The 22118-nt window shown below is 41.0% G+C and overlaps 1 protein-coding gene across 14 annotated transcripts in view; it reads right to left on the bottom strand.

Moving 5' to 3' along the window:
• The window catches only part of mef2d (myocyte enhancer factor 2d), a 58907-nt gene that overhangs the window by 12866 nt on the left and 23923 nt on the right, over window positions 1-22118 (bottom strand). For 9 of the 14 annotated variants that reach the window (XM_047811713.1, XM_047811714.1, XM_047811711.1 and 6 more), the window contains 6 exons: window positions 14577-15013; window positions 12548-12751; window positions 7533-7670; window positions 3972-4179; window positions 2343-2399; window positions 37-218 (listed from right to left, as the gene is read on the bottom strand). In XM_047811713.1, coding sequence (XP_047667669.1) covers window positions 37-218; window positions 2343-2399; window positions 3972-4179; window positions 7533-7670; window positions 12548-12751; window positions 14577-14630 — 843 coding nt within the window. In that variant the 5' untranslated portion in view covers window positions 14631-15013. Of the gene's footprint in view, window positions 1-36; window positions 219-2342; window positions 2400-3971; window positions 4180-7532; window positions 7671-7756; window positions 7892-12547; window positions 12752-14576; window positions 15014-22118 lie in introns of all 14 variants that reach the window. The other 5 variants (XM_027148846.2, XM_027148854.2, XM_027148855.2 and 2 more) reach the window with 3 other exon arrangements.

Here is a 22118-nt window from a genome sequence, read left to right as displayed (position 1 = left end):
TGTGTGTGTGCATATGTGTGAGTGTGTTGTTCTCACCAGCTGCATGAGGCTCTTGCTGCTTTGAGAGGTGATGACGCGGAGGTCCGGCTTACGACTGCTCACCATTTGAGGGCTGGACGGAGGTGGGGATTTGGCTTGGACTTTCCCCATGTTACCGTTTGAGACACTGGAGACAGAGAGGAGGCCTGGGGAGGCCCTGGCACTGATGTAGCCATTAGCTGTAGAGAGGAGACAAATGTGTTATGGGTACATATACAAACACTTCAAAAAAAATTTGCTTGAGCCAGCACACACACAACACACACATTTTTCAGTAGTTTTGTGTCCTACCAGGAAAAACCACAGTGGTTGAATATTTGCACAGCAGGAAGAAAGTCAGACTAAGCCTATTATAGTTTATTCCACCATGTTATTTGCATTTTGTAACAACACTTGGTCAGTGTTGCAAGTGTCATCCCTTGTTTACCAGCTATAATCTGATTATGACAAAATTAAAGGGTGAAATTACTGGTAACTGGTGTTTAGTCTGTGCCTGTGTGGTGCAGTGCTGCGAGAGATGTATGTGTGAGAGGAAAGAAAAAGGCCAGAATGAAAATCTTGCAGACATTAAGCACCCAAGAAGACAAATTAAACACATAAGTATGTAAAACTGGGACAGAAAACAAAGAATGTTTCAGTCTTGATTTTAACTAACAGGGGCTTACATTCAAACTGTACTAGAGGGCAGTGTTGCTAGTGAACAAGAGCTGGGACAGGGACATAGACAGAGAGACCCAGATGGGGGCTTTTCTGTAGCGGTCAGAAAAACACTATGTCAACATGGGACATCCATACGCAGCACATCAGAATTCTAGCTTAACTGAACCTCTTATATCTACACTACTCCATTGTTAATATGATTATTGCTGTAACAGATTAAAAACAAGAGCCACAATGTGGAACAGAAATGTGGAAGATTGGAAAAAATGTGGAACATGCCAAAAAATATAGCAGTTTAACAATACAGCGAGACAGTGAGGCGAGAAAACACTTACATGTGTAATAATAAATAAGTCATACAACAAAACTGCTTAAATATTGGCTGAGAGTATTTAAAGCAAGTTAATGAATCACCTAGGGATCAAAACTGGAAGGAGATTTTGCTGTTTGGAATTCCCATGTCCCATCATCCTGCCTACTCACAAGGCATAAGCAACAACAGTGTTAGTCTGAGCATATGACACTATGAATGCCATTTGCTGACTGGCTACGTCAGTGTTGTTTGGAGGAAACATACAACACATCGATCTGCGACACTGATGCAAATGGCAGGGCCAGTGAGACACCCTTCTACATCTGGAGATCTGAAGCCCCTCACTTTTCCAGCTTAAAGAAGTATAGGATATGTGACTACATTTCTAAATAACTATGTATATAAGATAGGATGTCAGTGTATATATGTGCAAGCCCCTCTCTCTTTCTCTTTCTGTCTCATGTCCCTCTCAGTCTTCCTGTCCACCAGCCTGGAGTCTGATTACTGCAAGCAGGCGGCGGGAATGGCAGGAATGTGGAGTGACGTCAATGCTGACATTCCCTAAGCTCCTTCTCAAATGCAACAGCTGAGAATTGAGGCAGAGAAGCACTAAATGAAAGAAGGAAAGAAAGGAAAAAGAAAAGGAAAGAAAGAAAAGCAAAGAAAGAAGTGTGTAGGAGCAACACAACCTCCTATAATTTACTACTTCTCCATCAATTGTGCTAACTGAAAGATCCACCCTGATCCTCTAAACACCAGGATTCCTATGCTGTTGCGACAGTCACTACACAACAACCTGACCAACGAACTGTGATCTCTAGCCACATTTGCTCTTTGATGAGCAGGCGCTTTAATCTCCAGCTGTCTGCGTGTGTCAAGGCTATGTGTGAGGAGCTCTCAGCCAGGCCTGCTGGACTTGCTGGATGCCATGGACCAGTGAGATATGGGCAACAGCTGAGAAGGAACAGGATAGGAAGGCAGAAATGTGTGTGTGGGGCATGGGGTGTCAAACCACACCATTCATGTCATTCTCATTTGTCATTTTGTTCACCCCGCCTCTTCCCGTGATCCCCTGGGGCTTGCTGTTTACAAGCTAGGAGAGCACTGTGACCCTCAGCTGCTGATTACTAACAGGTGCGTGTTTGTGTGTGCACAAACTGTGGGGAGAGGGAGACAGAGACGGCCTGTAAGATTGACCTCTGGTCAAAACCTCTTACTTCAACAGCATCTCTATCATACTGCCCAGACACCTGCCTTCTGCGATCCCCCTTACAGAGTCTGAGAAACTGAGCACCTGGAGAAGTGTGGATTGACAATGAACAACACTCACCCACTGGGCTTGGGCATGCCCCATTTGAGTTATTCAGGTCACCTCCAAGAAGAGCGCCTGGGAAAAAGAATTGAGAGGTTGAGAGGATTGAAGTGCTAATATGCCTTCATTTATTTGCCACTTTGAAGACACTTTGAAATACGTTCAGCTTGACCACTGGAACTTTAGCTCACTTGAGAGAAAGACTCTTACTGTAAATGGCTGTATTCAGAGTTCATTTGAGCACACGATCAAAATCATGCACAAAATTGCACATCAGTTCGCAGGCATAACTACAGATTAATCATTACTCGGGGAACTGAGCAGGCGAGTGCAACTGAAGTGGACAACAAGGGTAATATATTGAATTAATAGTCACAACATTATGAATAAATTATTTAGATGAATCAGCCCTGTTGATTCTACTTACTACACAACACAGAAACACTTATTCAAAGGGATTTTTTATAGGCCTTTTACTGTTAAATGCATAACAATGATCAAACCATGAAAAAAGTGCACTGATCATGTAACATTTACATTTACAGCATTTGGCAGACACCCTTATCCAGAGCAACTTACATTATCTCATCTTTATACAACTGAGCAATTGAGGGTTAAAGACCTTTCTCAGGGGACCAACAGTGGCAGCTTGGTGGACCTGGGATCGAACTAACAACCCTGGTAGCCCAACACCACCATGACCTAAGTTGTGAATCCTATTGTATTTCACCAGGCAACAACAGGATGTGATGTGCAAAGTGCTATTTTATAGGCTGCCAGTCAAATTTGCAAGGTTCGGGTGATTAACTCGATTATCACCTCTATCACCTCTTTCCGCTTCCTGTTCATGACACAACAACCTCAAAAAAATTGCCAATAATTATCTATATTTATGTGTACTTTGATAGAATTTTACTTCTCATATTAGTATAACTATTTTTTAAACATTTTATATTTACATTTTATTGCTATTTTGTTTTTTTGCTGGAGGAGTGACAGCTCTTGTCTTGCTACCAAAAGAGCCACAACAATATAATTTCCTTACACCTTTATACTTGTGTGGGTTTCATAATGCTTAATCCCAGTGTACTTGACTTATTTAACACTTTCTTTCTTTCTTTCTTTCTTTCTTTCTTTCTTTCTTTCTTTCTTTCTTTCTTTCTTTCTTTCTTTCTTTCTTTCTTTCTTTCTTTCTTTCTTTCTTTCTACACCAATATAGATACATTTGTAAATGGCAAGGTTTTCTTTTCATGTCAGAGATTTCAATAAACCTGCCTTCTACACTTACAGTAAATGCAAGGACTAGAGTAAAAAGCAAATATTGTGTATGCATGGACTGCACATGCTACACTAACTAGGGTTTAAATTATTTTCAGCCAAGTGCACAGCAGTAATGATGGCCAGGTCAAACTACAAAAAGACTCTTTGTGTAGTCAGTCACAGTGGTGAGCACACAGAGGCTGGTTGTATAGCAGTGACCTATGTAAACACTCCATATACTGTATTAGTCTGTTAAAAAATAAATAAATGAACTCAGCCTATATTTTAGGCATGTTGGATCTGAAACAGAGGTCAAAACAGAGAAAACCATATCTGTTCCCAAACGTATCCATTGTAGTGTAAACACAGCCTGCGTTTCATTCTCACCTGCACTGGCTGGTCTCTGTGGCAGACCAGGAGACACCGTGTTCCTCTGGAGCTGTGGTTGCTGTGGTGACAGCAGGCGAGGGTCTGTGAGTGTGGAGGTGACAAAGGAAGTGGTAACAAGGCTGCCTGGATTGCTGAAGGGCAGAGGACTCTGACTGGACACAGGCACTGTGACTGGCATGGAGAAAGTGGGTGCTGGCACTGCAGACTGAGAGCACAGGAAGAAAGGATTTAGTGATGCTTTGGATTCCTTCATATACTGTGCACACATATATCATACACAAATGTATAATATGCACTGTAAACACACACACATTTTAATAGCATGCCAGTGACTTGTGCAGACTCTCCAGAAGCAGAACATGGGAAGCTAAGACAGGAGTACAGGAGTTAATCTCAATGGACCTTAATAAACTCTAATAATAGCTACTACTCTGACATTACAATAACAATTCATCTTCTGTTTAATTCCAATTTGGAGACCACTTTTAGAATATTTATGTCAAAAACAACAGAAGATTGTAATTACAAATATCTTTTTAGTAGCGAATTTGACAAACCTCCTACAATCTAGACTTTACTGTGTATCCTGTGGGTCTATGTTTTTTATGGTTAGCATTTTAACATTCTGTGATGTGCAACTAGCCACTTCCAGTACTCTTTGCACTCAAACTGTCCTCTAGCTCTGATAAAGACCCATTTTACCATGATCCTCCACAAAAGCAGGGCCACTAAAATTAGAATGTGGGCCGCAATGGGCCTTTTGCGTGCTGAGAAGGACCCAGTTTAGCAGTCTGCTTATTCGAGTCCTTTGTCTACTCTCTGCTCTGCTGTTCTATCTCTCTCCAACATCCTTATTTGAATCATGTAAATATGAGTCTCTCCATCCTGAAGTTCACATCAAGGAGAAAAAGAAACCTGCTTCATTCCTATCAATCGACAATACTAGGGGGAAGTGCCTCAGGAATCTTAATATATCATTTAAAATAGCCACATTGTCAAACTTATGAAAGAAGATTCTTATACATAAAGTTGGACATAACATCATTCCATTCAAAGCTTTAAAATGTAAGAGAGAAAACATGACAGCAAATACTGCCACAGGAAAATAACCAACAACAGAAAAGTGTGACATGTAATTAAACACCCCTAGTCTATTAGTTTCCTATAGAAACATACCCAGTCATATTTTATTCCTCTTATATCACAGCCATTTCTTTACATTTGGATTAAATCGATTACACTTTCTTTTTTAAATAAAGGAATAACACATCGTTCTTTAATTCATTTATAGTTATATTTAAAGTAAAAAATAGAAAGCACGCTTAACAACTTTCTTTATAATGATTAAGTATGGTACTCCATGCTCTCTTTCTCTTTAATAAGACAAACATTTGCAGCTTGTCCTTCAAGTGGTGGAATATAAAGAACAGCTTCCTTCACCTCAAATAGATGACACACACTAAAGTCTTGCTAAATAAAAATAAACCAAAAGCTTCAACAATGCAACCTCTTTTGGGAAATAACATTTTAAAATGTTTTCTTTTTGAGTTAAAAATTCAATTATGTAAACACTCAACAATAATCATTGTGATATAAAGAAAATGGACAACATCAAGCAAATTAATCTTGAACTTCGGCTGCTACGTTTGGGGTCACAGCAGCGGACCATCTGACCTGCATATATTTGATTTGGCAAAGGTTTTATGCCGGATGCCCATCCTGATGCAACCCTCCTCTTTTATCTGGGCTTGTGACCAAAACTAAGAGTTAACCCCTCAATGGCTGGTAGTAAGAAACATTAATGTATTCATGTAATTTACATTATTTCCTTATATAGAAAGGAGCCAAGACTTACTGAACAATCAGAATTTAGAATTTAACAGAACATCAGAAAAATTACCTGGCAACTAAGGATACATCATTGATTGAACAACACATGAGGATCAAATAAGAAATATTGGGTTATCTGGTCTGATTGAACATTAGCAAAAGAACTGACAGCGATAGCCCACTGTGGCATGCTGGTGACCTGGGGGGAGGGGGGGGGGCAGACAGTAGGCATGTGTTACAGCACTGCACACGAGCCAGGCGATGGGAAAGGAGTTAGTGAGTGGGAAAAGTGGGAGGAAAACGAGAAGCATACATCACTTTACAGCACCTTGGACTCAACATCATTATTCTGTATATTAAAAACACTAACGTTTCAGACAGGTTTCAAAAACGTGTTTGTTTTTGTCAGGGTTTTGACTTTAGGTACAGTAACATGTTGCTATAACTTCATTCTAATCCCAAAGGGAGTAGTTCACAACGAATCTATCAGGGAAGGTAGCAAACTCTGCAAGGTTCTCCACAAGATACTGTATTATCTTCAGTAACAGAAAGCAGCCTAAAGGTCTCGGTAGAGTCTTGCATGAATTCCGTTTACCTTCAGCACAGAATTCAACATTGAATGGATTTAACTGCTTGATGTAATTCGAAAAGGAAAAAGAAGAAGATCCCTTTACTAGTTTGGTTTCACTAAGAAAAATGGCCCAGAGTTAATGTCTTACAACACTCTGAGAGCAATACTGAGATTTATTCTGACAGGGCACAATTACCTATCCATAAAAGTCTACCAAAAACTGCCTTAGCTGATATGAACAGTAATTCTTGAAAATTTGGATCCTACTATGTGCATTGCTTTTAAAAGGTCTGACCAAACCAAACAGTAATGGAAGCACAAGTAATAATCTCCAAATACGTGTTTACAAAAGTAAATATGTCTGACTGTATTACAGTGTCTCCTAGGGAGTCCCTAACACATGCATTCCCACAGTGAGCAAATGAGTGTGTTTATATCTGCTGTCTTTCATATGAGAGAGAGAGAGAGAGAGAGAGAGAGAGAGAGAGAGAGAGAGAGAGAGAGAGAGAGAGAGAGAGAGAGAGGAAGGAAGGAAATAAATAGAAAGAAAGAGAAAGAAAAAGAAGGAAAGAAAGAAAGAAAGAAAGAAAGAAAGAAGGAAAGAAAGAAAGAAAGAAAGAAAGAAAGAAAGAAAGAAAGAGGTGCCATATGCTTGTATGCTTTCGTTTGCCATCTCCCGTGAATGGTGTGCTAGGTGGCCTTGTTATCATTCTCTCTAAAGAGTCAGACACTTTTAATTTAAACCTTAATCCTGATACTAATAACTGATACTATTAGACTAGACAGATGAGTGAGGACCATCTAAAAGGAAAGTCCCATGAAAAAAGTGCAGCTGAAAGTTTAGCCACTGGTCATTGTAGAAAAGTATTTTTTTTATAAAATAACAGAGCCAGCACAGGAACACGGCCAAAATGTTTTCAGCTGCTCTAACAGCAGAGTAAAGGGGAGAAGGGCTAGGCTGTAAATATTGTGCTGTCCCTGTGGCCGAGCACACACATTCAGAGGAAATTGAGAGAAATGGAGTAGGGTGTGGGGAGTGGTGTGGGGGGGGTGAGCCATGGTACGCAGGTGCTCTGTGAGTTGGTTGCTTGGACTGACAGCAGGCTCTGTGAGTTGCTTGCTGGGCCATGAGTGGCCCCCTTCACACTGGTACTCACTGACAGTCTATAGTTCTGCATCATTTTATCAAACTCCTCGTCTATCTTTTTGTACTTCTCCTCAGTGCGAGGTGTGAGCGAGAAGGGCTCCTCAGGGTCCGGGCTTTCCGAATCCCGGTGCTCTTTCTTGTTCAGAGCCTTCATATAGGTCCGGGACAGGATAGGGAGAAAGAGACAGAGAGAGGGAATGAGGTTAGAACGGCAAGAGAAAGAGGGATACTCACGCCATATCGCTTGAAGAGGATATCCAGTTCCTCGTTCCTTTTGAACTTGTCGTCTTGTAGGGGGCTCTGGTCAATTGAGTCATCACCGTCTGGCTCAGGACTGTTGCAACCGTTAAAGCCTTTCTTTCGCAACGTCTTAAACAGTTCAAAACAGGACAGAGAGGGGAACACATGAGGGCATATCAAACAGAAAGTCACTAACAGACACGTAGAGCTATATCAGGTGTTATAAGGTTGGATTTAATGGCATATTTTGGAAACTGCAAAGTATACAGAGAGCTGGAAAAAGAAAGTAAGGGTGTGAATGCTGGAATGAAAACATTCTGGTGACGCTTTGGCATGGAGTGGTCTTATTTTTAGAGGATTTCCCACACAAGCTTTCCTTAAAGTAGCTTTGCTGGTATGAATGTAACCTAAAAAATAAAGGGTCTCTGACAGCAATGACAGCAGTATGTGGCAAAGAAAAATCCCCACAGAAAACAAACCTCATAAACAGACAACATAGCCATCATACTGCCAGCTCCGGAATTACTAGAGCTCTTAAGGAAAATATTCAATATAATATGTAGTGATTATAGGGCATTCAGTGTTTTACTATATGTAAAGCAACACACGGAAATACTGAATGCAAAATTAATGGCACTACTGAAATTTGGTGTCACCTGTCAATAGTGCAACAGCATATTACTGTTCAGGATTGATATGCTGAGAAACTAAATACGAATTGTCTATATTAATGAAACAGATGGATGGAAGCATGCAGCACACAGAGCCCTACAGTTACTTCCGTGCTCGGCTAGGGCAGAATAAGCTGAGGTCTGCAAAAATGGCAAAGGGAAGGGAAAAAAAATCTTCATCAGGCAGTGACAAGGACACCAATGCAATCCTCTTAATTCACACTTCTCTCTCTAACACACACACACACACACACACACACACACACACACACACACACACACACACACACACACACACACACACACACACACACACACACACACACACACACACACACACACCACACGGCGGATATGTCAGCTGATTTGCTTGTCTCTGGGTCTGGGCCATCAGTTCACCTGTCCCTGTGCTTCTCTCTCTGCTGGCTTTCTCTTTTATGTGGCCGGCTTCTATTGTGTTGCCAAGGTAAGATTCCCCTGCAGAGCTCCACACACTCTGAATGGTTGGAGCTCCTGTTTTCGTTCTTCTGCCCCTCCCCCTCTGTTTCCCCCTCCCATCTCCTCTTTCTTGCTCTCCCAGCCTTCATAAGCCTACTCTCATTTATCCTCCTCCCTTCTTCTTCCATTAGCTGTGCTCTCGTTCTCATCTTCTTTATGCACCTCATGCTCTCTTCCCATGTTCTTATGCTCTCCCACGACTATTTGGACTGACTCATTCCTGTCCTTGTTTCCTGCAATCTATCCATCCCTACATCCTGCCCTCCTTCTCAAATTCCGAGCGCTTATTTTCCTTTCAGAGCCTCATGTACTCTGTCTTGCTGGTGTGTACGAGGGCGTTTGGTGTGGGTTGCTGTATGTGGAGGCAGAATGTAATGTCATGTCCCATTTGCGCTATGTGGAGTGTGTGTGAAGCCTCATGTCGTCCCTGGAGAATACACACCCGGCCACGGCTTTGCTATGGCTGCCCAAAGAACAGAGAGGCTACACAGAGACGCACAGCTATTTCCTCATATACACCTACCTCTGCTTTGGCCCCTTTTAAAAATGCTGTCCTGCATCAGTGTGCCCATGATTTATACATGGGTCTAATGTAACTTCTCCATCAGTGTACATAGCTTTGGTATTCTGGGGAGTGAGTGAGGTTAGAAGGAAAGGCTTTACAGAGTTGAAGCGAGTCACTGTTGAAAGCAGCTTAACTAAAAGCATAACTAGCTTTTATTCAACTACACCTTGAAGTGTTTGTTTCTTCATTGCTTAATACAGAATTATTCTGCCCATTATTTTGCCACACGTTATGACACCTTAGTAAAGAGTACGGTGTGCAAAGCTGTGCTACACAAAAACAGTTACACAGATCATCCTGATCCACATCTGTGATGGCTGTGGAGGATCCCAAGAGCTTGACGTTCCACCACCTGCAGATTATGTAAGGAAGTGCCAGGTCTCAGGGATTATATGGAGAAGGCCAGATTACATATATAGCTCATAGAAGAGCCATCAACAGGAGCCCTGACACTGCTCCACTACTCTTATCATGGTCTGGAAACACCAGCAGGCACATTTCAACTGAGAACCTTTTGAAAATCTAAAACGTTCTGCAACTCTGCTGAATGAGAACTGCATTGTTCCTGGAAAAGTTCCTACTTCCCGAACTTATGTAAAATAACAGAGGTGACGCAAATGAATACACAGGCGGTGCAATGGATATGACATTTCAGCATGCAGCAAAACAGCAAACAAGGAAGATATGACTGAAGTTGTCTTTGTGTGTCCTTTAATACAGCAATTTTATCCAGCTGTATTCCAGCTCATGTGTAAATGTTGTAGCACTCCTGGACAAAATCAGCTCTTATGCTAATAATAAAACTTTGTCAAGCTTGTGAAATTCCAAATAAGTAGGTTAGTCCTTTAGTGTAGCCTGCATTTAATCGATCAAACCACACAATATGGCAAGCTTCAGGAGTTCCTATTACACAGAAATGTTTTCCTGCAGCTGGAACTGCTAAGGCTCAGGAACAAGTTCTCCAGTGGAAGTCTGCCTAAAGTTCTTGAATTTCTGAAACGATTCCTGTGGATTATGAGTTTAGCATATGCTGAAGACTACAGTCAGTTGCTTGCACCAAGTGATAACTAGACATTAATATAATTCTGCTTTTTGGAAATTCTCTAATCATGCTGCTACATATCTGCTTGTATGACATCCCAATGAGGGATTAATAAAAGTGATCTTAAAAAGCCATGGCAGCTGGAAATAAGTTGGAGTACTTGTTTAACCTACGCATCACTGTATATTGTTGGATGTTCCATGATTAGTAACATTATTCCTGATAACATGAAAATCATTATTCCCTCACAGCTTCTGCTGACAGATCTTTTCTACTGCAGTCTAGATCTGATTGAAGGGAATTACTCAATGTTTCTTCCTTCACCCCATTTCTCTTCTTCCCTTCCTCCAACTTATTCTTCTCTTTCTCACTTCATCTTGCTACATCTCTTGACACTTGCTCTCTCTTTCTCATGTCCCTTTGCTCTCTCATTGGGAGTTGCAGTCAGGCGGATTAACATACTCTGGCAGGAAATGCAAGCAAGCCATACACATGCACACACACACACACACACACATACGCACGCACACAGACACGCACAGCTTTGTGTGGGCCACAGAGAGAATCTGGTGAGTGCACATACATATGCATGACTGCACAGTCATCCAGTAGTGTGATGGAATGTCTGGCTATATGTATAGAACTGTACAATACAAAGCACTATGTAAGGAGGGAGAAGAGAAATGTCTTTGACCAACAATGACCAACAATGTAATTAATTTATACATAGGTAAAAAAAATTCTAAGCATAAGGATCATTTACTGTTTTATTTATAAACCCATTTGTGTGTGTGTGTGTGTGTGTGTGTGTGTGTGTGTGTGTGTGTGTGTGTGTGTGTGTGTGTGTGTGTGTGTGTGTGTAAGAGACAGAAGAAGGGAAATAGACACGCATTTCGGAGAAACTGAAGGGATGTACAGTGGCACTGTCATCCGTTGGACTCCTCAGGCCCTGCTGCTGGATGTCAGGGGCAAGTGGAGCTCCTGCCATAACACACTGCATCTCAATATTACATGAAGCAGCTTTATGGTCCACTGCACACTAAAGTGCATGGACACACACACACACACACAGACACACACACAGACACACACACAGTTACCCAGTCAGCCTTAAGCTGATATAGCCCACAGTGGCACCAAAACCTCTACCACATCACATGTGCAGTCTTCCTCTCTTATCCACATACACTTATACCATCTGCAGCTGCAACCAATAAGAAGCATGCACATCTACTATTGTGGCCTTATGTCATGAGAAAGACATGTACAGCTTGTTTCTCATGAACATAAAGTAAGTGCTCTCTCCCACATACCTCTCTGATTATTCCATAAAAGTGCAGGCATCTACGCATTCATTGAGCCCACAGAAACTGCTGTGGTTTTTTTAGCCCATATTCTTGTGCCGCAAATGCATTATCTAAAATATTTAACAATAAGGACGACCTACACTTGTGTATGCTGGCAGCCGTTTCTCATATTGCTTATAACGGATAGTGTGTGGGCTGCATGTGAGAGTGTAGTGTGTGTAGCCCTCTCTTTCAGGCCAAGGCCAGGGGGAGCCAGAAGGTCCAGCTGTCCCTACCTCTGCTGTCCCACCATCTTCCAGGCAAGCAGCCAGTGGCTTATAGAGACCCACACGCCCGTAAAACCTCGCCTACACCTGCAGCAAGCTGCTCCCTGGCACATAGGAGGCCATGACTCCCAACACGTGCTCTCATTCATTCTGAAGTGCAAGAGTCCATACTTATTCAAGCTAAGGCTGAAAACTTGCCCTGCACTGCTAGGGAAGAAGACAATAGCAAATCAAGAAAAAAAAAGAGAAATATAAAAGAACAAATGGCTTAATACAATCTATAGACAACATACAAAGCAAAGACCAATTTGCACAGTCAGCATCACCATGCCAACAATGGTGAGACCTGGAGTCCAATCAGCTAGGAGCTTTCTGAATCTCTTAACTAAAATCGTTAAAACAAAAAACAGGCCGTGTTTGTCCATGGCCACATTACCTCTATGATATCTGCATTGGTCCTGCTTTCATGAGGCTCGTTGTATTCTGTGTACTTGAGCAGCACTTTGTCCATGTCGGTGCTGGCGTACTGAAAGAGCTTGTTGGAGTGATTGAAGATGATGAGGGCAATCTCACAGTCACACAACACACTCAGCTCATAGGCCTTTTTCATGAGGCCAAACTTGCGCTTGGTGAACGTCACCTGGCAGAGAAAAAAGCAGATAAAGAGCAGGTCAGGAGGGTGCAGAGCACAGGAGGGATAACGAATAAAAGCAGGAGACACAAAGCAGAACAGCAGAAAGAGTCAAAAATATAAGGAACACACAAGCAATCATAAAAATAAAGAAATCTTATTTAATCATTTGTTTACTGTATATAATAAATCGATAATTACACATTTTACAAAAGCTTTGTTAGCTCAGTTATCATGAATCGAATTACATTTACATATTATTAGAGCATCCCTCCATATAACACTGATACAACTCTAAAAAAAAATTAAGTCTGGTGCCCCTTGATTCTTTCTTTTGTGATCCCTGCAAGCACAAATCAAATTATTTCCGAGTTGTTTCCATAGCCACTAAATCTATACTCTTCAAATCAGACCTTCTCCATCTGTACCTCTGCGTAAATACAGAAACGTGTGTGCGCACACACACACACACACACACACAGTTCGAGACAGGCAGACACAGATGGAGTGCTACAAATAAAGCGCTGTATTAACCATATTCCATCTGCTGAGATGCGGCACTCTTCTAAAGGCTTGCTTAAAACAATAGGACTAAAGATCCAAACACATCCAAGCAGACAAAAGAACCCCCACAATATTCTTCAAAACCTAACATTTGAATCGTTCCATCTTAAATTTTTCATCTTCAATACGTTGCCTGACCATGAAGGAAAAAAAAAGGAATTGTCTGTGGAAAGACAAAAGGATGCCAGTTAACTGTGGGCATACTAATGACACGACAATGCGACTTCTTTTATTTTGAATAGAAGAATATATATTTCATTATGAGAAAATCTGATTTTTAAATGTAAACTTTTGCACAAACAAGCACATGATAATTGGTATCAAAAATAGATTTGCAGGTAACCAATAGCAACATAAGAAGTATGACAAAATGTGTGCATTCGTGGCATGTGCTAGGAGCAACGACCTGGTTCTTCTCACTTCTTTATTTCCAATTAACCTTGTATCTTTGAGCTACCGATCTTTACATGCAATGCTCTCTCCCGAGTATGCAGGGGGTATTTGGTGGTGGTGGTGGTGGTGGTGGCGGCGGCGGGGTGGGGTGGGGGGGGGGGTTTGCATTGATTTTGGTCAAATTGGATTTCTTTCAAAAGTACTTTGTGGGGTTTTTATTTTTTAAACAGGCTTTTTCTGAGAATAAAATACATGTTATAATGGGGAACTCGTGGACCAAGGATGAAAAATACAGTTCTGCAAATAATCCCAACAAACTGGTGGTAAAATGGTTTAAAAAACATCAAGTGATTAGCTATTAAAATAAAACAGATGGCAAAATTTAGAAATAGAAAAAAAATAAATACTGCTAAATACATCAAACTATATTTGTTTCATGTCAAGAGTAATAAAAGCATTCTTTCACACACACTCACACACACACTCACACACACACTCACACACACACTCACACACACACTCACACACACACTCACACACACACACACACACACACACACACTCACACTCACACACACACTCACTCTCACACACTGACTCTCATACACTCACTCTCACGCACTCACTCACACACACACACACGCACACACACACGCACGCACACACACACACGCACACGCACGCACACGCACGCACACGCACACACACGCACACACGCACACACGCACGCACGCACACGCACGCACGCACACGCACGCACGCACACACACGCACGCACACACACGCACGCACGCACGCACACACACGCACACACACACACGCACACACACGCACGCACACACACGCACACACACGCACACACACGCACACTTCTCACCTGTCTGTTCCGCTCGTCTGTGATTCGCTGGATCTGGATCTTTTTCCTCCCCATATCTGCTGTAATTGGCGGGGTTGTGATGGGGGCAGGGTGGAGCTTGTGATGAGATCAGATGGCAAAGGTTGTGGCCGTCCTGATGAGTGCACAGGGCCGCAAATGGCAACTAGGCGCCTGTCTTTCGCTCACCCACACTCTGTCCCTCACTCTCCCTGTCCCACCTGTCTGAAGCAGCTGGGCTCGTGGTTCTTCCCCCACAGCAGAAAAAAAATGAGTATGTAAGTAAAGAAAGAGCGAGGCCTCCTGGCAGAGCCTTCAGTTCACGGTTTGCTTAGGCTGTAAATCATCCGCTCTGGGTCCGTACTGTGCTCCAATCCCACTCGAAATAAATCTGATGATGATGGAGATGAAGATGATTATGATGATGATGAGTTATGGACCTAAAATAGAAGAGAGCAAAGAGTTAGACAAAAAAAAAAACAGGCATAGACACACACACACACGACAATCTTTACATTTAGTGCTGCAAATATTATTATCTGTATCTGCATTATTTAATCCCAAGTGGGTTTGGAATAAAAAAAAAAAAGTAGCAGAAATGCTAGCACTGTCAGCATGGCTTATTAACTGACATATCCCTCTTGTTCATAACTGGTCCCAAGTATTACCAGTTTATAAATTCTGCATTTTATTAGAACAATTTCCCAAAATATAAACAAAATAGTACCATGATTTAAAGCATCATGACCTGGGTCAAGCAGATACTAAGACGGCTTTGTTTGCCCTGTGAGCTTCATGAACGTAAAAACAAAATCCCTTTCCAATGCACATCTATAAGCCTCGCCAAGCTGTCTGGCATGCTCTCTTTACAAAAGATGTATTTGTATAATTTAAGAACACGTTGTTCGTTCAGTTGGAATAACATACTCGTATTCAGTTACATCTCTAATCTGGAGGATTGTCTTTAGCCAAAAACATGAGATAATGCATGGTCCTTTGTAAGAATAAAAATAAGAAGGATGAGGATGTCTCCTGTCCTTTGCTGTGTGTATAAAGTAGTATTAAAGATGATGGTCTCAGTGAGGTTCAACTTAGCAGTACAGGGATGACAAACATGCTCCAGACAAAGCAACATTTAGGGCAGCGGCATCTTAGCGGTTAAGGTCATTAAATGTGTTCAAATAAATAACCTCTGCCTGGCCCTTTAGCATGGCCCCTAATCCTCAAGTAATCAGTTGCATCAGCAGGAAAAAAGACTATACTGAATTTATAAAAACGTAAAGCATGCAGTGGCATCTTTTTTTCTCAAAAAACAAAACAACAACAACAAAAAAAACTAGCTAAATAAAAAGCCTCATTACAAGCAGTGCTTTAGCTATCTAATTAACTTTGCTTTAACCATTACACGTTTTCTCAAAGCATCTGTAGACGTTAATTGGTTTCCAAACTGTAAATGAATAGAAATCCATGCTACATTTAGTGTTGTATTTAAAGATTAGTTGACATGCTGGCTAATTATGATTCATGTGCATATACATATTGTGGTTTAATATTCAGTATCAGTGCTGATGATTTGGTGAAATAACCAATTAAGCTTCTAAATAGCTAAGAAAAGCATCTGTGTAGTGGGAAAAAAAAATGCACCATGCCACTAATTTCAGCCATGATTTATCTCAAGCAAAGAGAATAAAACGCAGTAGTCAGCGACAATTAGCTTTGCCGAATATAGAGTTCTTAAAATAAATAAATAAATGCTGTACTGTCTACATCAGACCTGCACCATTCAATCAAATAAATAATTAAATAAATAGATCAGCTTGAGTGCTACGCTTGTTTAATTGCTTAATGTGCAGACGGAAAGCACTCTTCAGATAACGGCCAAGGAAATGTGCGCTAAACTGCAGAATGAGCAGAGGGATGAGATGAAGAAGAAGACGACGACGACACTTCTCTGGAGGTTTGCATGTCCCTTGGAGACATTAGGGCAGGAGGAGGTGAGCTGTGCTGTATCAGCTTCATTAGAGACATCATAGCCACATGACTGAGCCTCGCCGACCTGCGGCAAAATAGTACATCCCTGCCTGGGCACGAGACATGCGATTATAAAACTGAGCCAACATGCAGGTCTGCGAGCAGACAGCAATACATCTTCATGACATCTAGCAGCAGTGCGAATGTGTGCCGTATCTAATACGATATTAATTATAGAAACAATTCCGGTATCGTCCGCCAATGCCTTTTAGATGCTAGAACTGATAATCAAGCTTTCAAGTTGTCTCCTACTTCTCGTTCAGTAATCGCCTGGCACTATACCCAGTATCATTACCCTGTGTATACAGCAGTTCAGTTAAAAATAAAAGACATTGAAACAAGCACTAAGCACAGACGGCTGTGTGCGGGAGTCGGGACTTCCACAGTCAGCACATGTCTGAATGAATGGAAGCATGAATGAGCTTAATGCTACCTCAAAATAGACATGTGGGCTAAGATAATTTTAAAAACCTGCTATAACTATCTCCGTCTCAAAAAAAGCCTTAAAATAGTGTTCTATATTTACACACAAATCCAGACTGCGTACACAGTCGCATGACTGGAGACTGGAGCACACGCTCTACTACAGACGGCACGGCATGGAGCAAGCAGTATTTCCTCATCGGTACTTTAAAGAATGCCCTCTAAAGTCAAGGGGAAAGCCTAGGATTCAGGTTCAGATAGAGAATTTCTGAATGCTGTATCCGGTCTAACAATGAATTTTTAGATGAATCACGTAGATCAGAGAAAGACAGGCAGCTGGTTCACATTGGGATCAGGTCCATCACTGAGCAGCTGTTTAAGAAGCATTAATTAAGATTTGTATCTTCAAGTAAATAAAATGAATTGAGAGAATTTTAGTTGTGGACTTGAATGATAATTTCAATTTTAGCATTTGCATCTTTTTTTTTTTTAAGATCAAGCAATGTGAAAGAGACTAGAAGGGGAGGAATTCTGGCAAAACATCATAACTTTTCTTGAAAAACGTCCCATAGGTCTGCATCTTACATGGCGTACTTCTGCTGAAAGTTGTATTTGTGCAAATAAACATGTAGTACAACACTGATACCCTGACAATGAACTATTGCTCCTCATCAATGCTTCACAATAATAATAATAATAATAATAATAATAATCATATATTAGAACTAATATAATACGATAGTCCAGCTCAAGTCATGATAGTTGAGCTATGAAAGTTTAACTAGCTGGTTTGGGATTAGGAGAGAGATGCTTCATATTGTCTATTTATGTACTGTATGTTCATCCAACCTGCCATGAGGGGACACAGGTCTCCATTTTAGTTGGGGAAAAAAAATCTAAATGAAACAATTTATTATTGTACATTATTTGCTACATAGGTGTTTGGATTGTTTATGGTTGTTGGTGTGGGTAACTTTGTGAGTTAAGAGTCCTGTAAAATTTAAGGCTTACGCAAAACGCACTTACTCACACACACACACACGCACACACACACCTCAAGCTGCTGGTTATTATGAAACCCTTCCTAACGCTAGCTAGATTATTTCATTCTGTGGTGCAGAGTAGTTGGTATATGTGACACCATCATATGCATTCATCCTCTGGAGAGATGGTTGTGGTGACCGTTCTTTCTCTGCGGTTAGAGAGTATGTGCTGAAAAGAAGAAAGGACTTGTCCAGCTTCAAAGGCACTGCTGCATCAGACTGCATGTTGGAATATGGGGCCAGCACACATGAAAAGCCTTCTTTATCTGCAAGCAGAGTCAGACACTAACCTTTAACCCTGGGAGAACAGAACAGACTACTTCCCAGCCACTCAGAGCATGCACAAAACTGTTCCACAGCACGACCGGCTCAAAGCCAAAAAGAAAGCTGAATTCAGTAACACTTACACCAACCACTCGGTTCTTTTGAGTTATCGGAGAGGTTTTTTCATAAAGGTTTGTGAGACAGGACTTGGCATGGCAGGTCTTAATGGAGTTCACCAGCCAAGACCATTTCTTTGCTACAGTAAAAGCCACAGTCTGAACTCTCAAAGTAAAATAGATAGCAGTTGAGTGGAATCTGAGTTGAAGAGGCTGACTTTAAGTGTTGGGCTTCAGATGTTTGCAGAAGACACTTTCAGATGAGCAGTTAAGCACAAGACAATATTCTAGTAGTTTATAATGATAGAATCCAGATACTCATTAGATACAATCAGCCATAATATGCCTAATATTGTGTGAGTCTCCTTTGTGCCACCAAAACAGCTCTGACCCTCATAGACTCCACAAGACCTCTGAAACTGTACTGTGGTATGTGGCACCAAGATGTTAGCAGTAGATCTTTTAAGTCCTGTACATTGAGAGGTGGGGCCTCTATGGATCAGACTCATTTGTCCAGAACATCCCACAGATGCATGATTGGATTGAAATTTGGGCAATATGGAGGGGATGTCAACACCTTTATCTCTTGTCATGTTGCCATAATACATGCCATAATACATCCTAAAGCGGGCTATTTCAGTCTCATAGGCAGCCTTAACGTTTTCAGCAATTTGTACAGTAGCTGTTCTGCGGGACCGGACCAGATGGACCAGCCTTCGCTCCCCACACACATCAATGAGTCGGCCAGCTTTGTGGTCAGGTTTTTATCAGCAAACATTTGAAGGCATCAGCAGGAAAGAATTAGCGTTATGTCTATAATGAACTTGAAAATTACGCTGACCTCTTAGTTGCTCAGTAGCTCTTGCTTTCACAATTCCACTCAGCTAAAAACATGTAGAAAAGACATTATTTACTGTCCAGTGTCATTCAAAAGAGGATGAGGTTCCCTTCTGAGTCCGGTTCCTCTCAGGGTTTCTTCCTATTATCTTGTGGAGTTTTTCCTTGGCACCGTTGCCTCTGGCTTGCACATGTGGGATAATTGATAAATATATATAGTAACTTAGTTTTAAACTTTCAGATTTCTATTCTGTTTCGATAATTATGTAAAGCTGCACTGAATCAATGTGAATTGTTGAAAGCGCTATACAAATAGACTGAATTGAATTGAGCCTTCAGGACCCACGACCCTGTCACCAGTTCACCTGCTGTCCTTCTTTAGGGCACTTTATTTAGGAAATAACCACTGCATACTGGGAACAGCCTACAAGACCTGCCATGTTGAGTTTGCAAGCAAAGCTACTATCCTGCTACCAACACATTAACTGTTCACGTCCTACTTAATATAAACAAATCCCTAGACAGATGCCACGGTCACAAGATAATCAATGTTATTCACTTCACCTGTAAGTGGTTTTGATGTTGTGGCTAATCGATATCTGGACCAATATTACTCTGAAGTCAACAAAATAAACCAAATCATGCTTTAAAAATGTAAATAGCACACACAGCAAAAAAAGGATACCATCATAGACAGAACAGCAATCGAATAAAGTCCACAAACGTTCTACATATCGTGTGTGTTGTTTCTGCATTCAATGGGTTATTCTGAACATTTCCAACATTACACTTCCATTGGTAGTTACCTTTTGAATAGTTACAAAAGCTTGATCCATGAGAGATATCGAGTTCCCAATGATGCCACAATACTGGGTTTAAAAGTGTAAAATAGACGTGCCTGTGGTTTATAACACTGCTCTCTTGCCTGTGGATTATAAAACTGCTCTATCAATAACTAACCAACTGTGGTTGTATGTAAGCTCATGTATGCAGAAGAGGGTAGATTGAGTTACACATGTAGGAGTTATAATATATATATACCATCCTATTTTTTTTATTAATTGTGTGAAGAGGAGACCTGTTAGTGGGTGGAGAGTGGAAAAAAAGGAATAGCTTTATGTTTTCGACAACTGACTCATTATTCTGATCTTATTGGTTGATTTATTAGTAACAATTTTCAACCCCTTCAAAACAAAACCACATTTTATGGTGGTCATGTGAATAACTGGAGCTGCTTAAAGTGACGTCATGGCAATAAAATGAAACGGCTCCCTGCTTCTGATGTCATTAGTGCCTTTGTTTCAGACGATCGGGTTTTTGGTGTGTGAACAGAGCTGATTATGCTGAATGAGGCCTGGCTCTTAAAAGCTCTTTGGTAGTATAAAAGCAAGGAGAGGTTTGAAATTAGTGAAATAGGTACCATGTCTCTTGGATACAAAACAGTCAGTAGGAACACCTGTACATCTACCCATTCATGTAATTATACAAATTATACAATCGTGTAGCAGCAGCGCAGATCTGCATAAAATCATGCAGATCCAGGCCTGCACTTTTGGGAGATGTTCGTGTCAACCATCAGAATGGGGAAAAAAATGTGATCTCAGTGAATTTGACTGTGGCATGATTGTTAGTGCCAGAAAGACTGGTTTGTGTATTTCTATAACTGCTGGTCTCATGGGACATTCACTCATAACAGTCTCTAGAGTTTAGTCATCGTGGTGCAATAAAAAAACATTAAGTGAGCAACAGATATACAGATGGAAATTCCTTGATTATAAGGGATGTCAAAGAACGTGCAGACTGTTTCGAGCTGACAGAAAGGATACAGTAACTCATATAAACACTCGATATTAAGTAATTGTGCTGAGTAGAAAAGCTCCAAGACAGATGAGCTACAACAGCAGAAGACCAAGGTTCAACGCCTATCAGTCAAGTGCAGAAAGCTGAGGCTGAGTGGGCAAAATTCACCAAAACTGGACAGTTGAAGACTGCAAAAAAATCAATTTCTGCTAAAACACACAGATGATTGGGTCAGAATTTTGGACCAGTAGCATGAATCAATAAATGTAACTTGGTTTGTGCCAACAGTCCAGGATGGTGGAGGTGGTGTATTGATGTGGGGAATGTTTTCTTGACACACTTTGAGCCTGATAATACCAATCAATCATCGCTTGAATACCTCAAGCCTATTTCAGTATTGTTGTTGTGTATTTGCATCCCTTCATGAGCACAACTTACCCTTATCACAACTTATCTTCTAATGGCTTTCAGCGTGATAATGCACCTAAAGCTAAAGCCGATTTAAACTGGTTTCATAAACATGACAATTTGTGAAATGACCTTCCAGTCACCACATCTAAGTCCAGTATGACCCCTCTGGGATGTGGCAGAACAGGAGCTGTGCAGTATGAAAAGTTCACCTGACAAATCCTCAGGAAATGGCTAATGCAACCATATCAATATAGATTAGTATAGTGTTCCTAATAACGCGTCAGGTGAGCGTATATGTAAACAAGGACAATGTGAACAACTCCACAGTTGCTCCAAAGGCCTAACCATCATATGTGATATAAAGGAAAAAATTGTTTAAATGTTCAGGCTGATGCAGTAACCATATGTGAAATTACAAAATACAGATAAGATCAAATCTTCTAAATTATTTAAAAAACAATGTCAACCCAAAGTTCAAGATCAAAACAATGCACAAAGCTGATAGTAGCATGCTAACAAGATAACACTAGTGCACTGACTAAAACATACACACTGCCTGAACAAAAAAGGAGTGCTGCTTGGGCAGGTCTTTGATTACAAGCTCTCTGTGGCCCTCTGTA

Source organism: Tachysurus fulvidraco, chromosome 3, assembly GCF_022655615.1.
Source record: "Tachysurus fulvidraco isolate hzauxx_2018 chromosome 3, HZAU_PFXX_2.0, whole genome shotgun sequence".
Lineage (NCBI taxonomy): Eukaryota > Metazoa > Chordata > Actinopteri > Siluriformes > Bagridae > Tachysurus > Tachysurus fulvidraco.
Note: the sequence above shows the minus strand (reverse complement) of the source record. Positions and strands in the feature narration are given on the sequence as shown.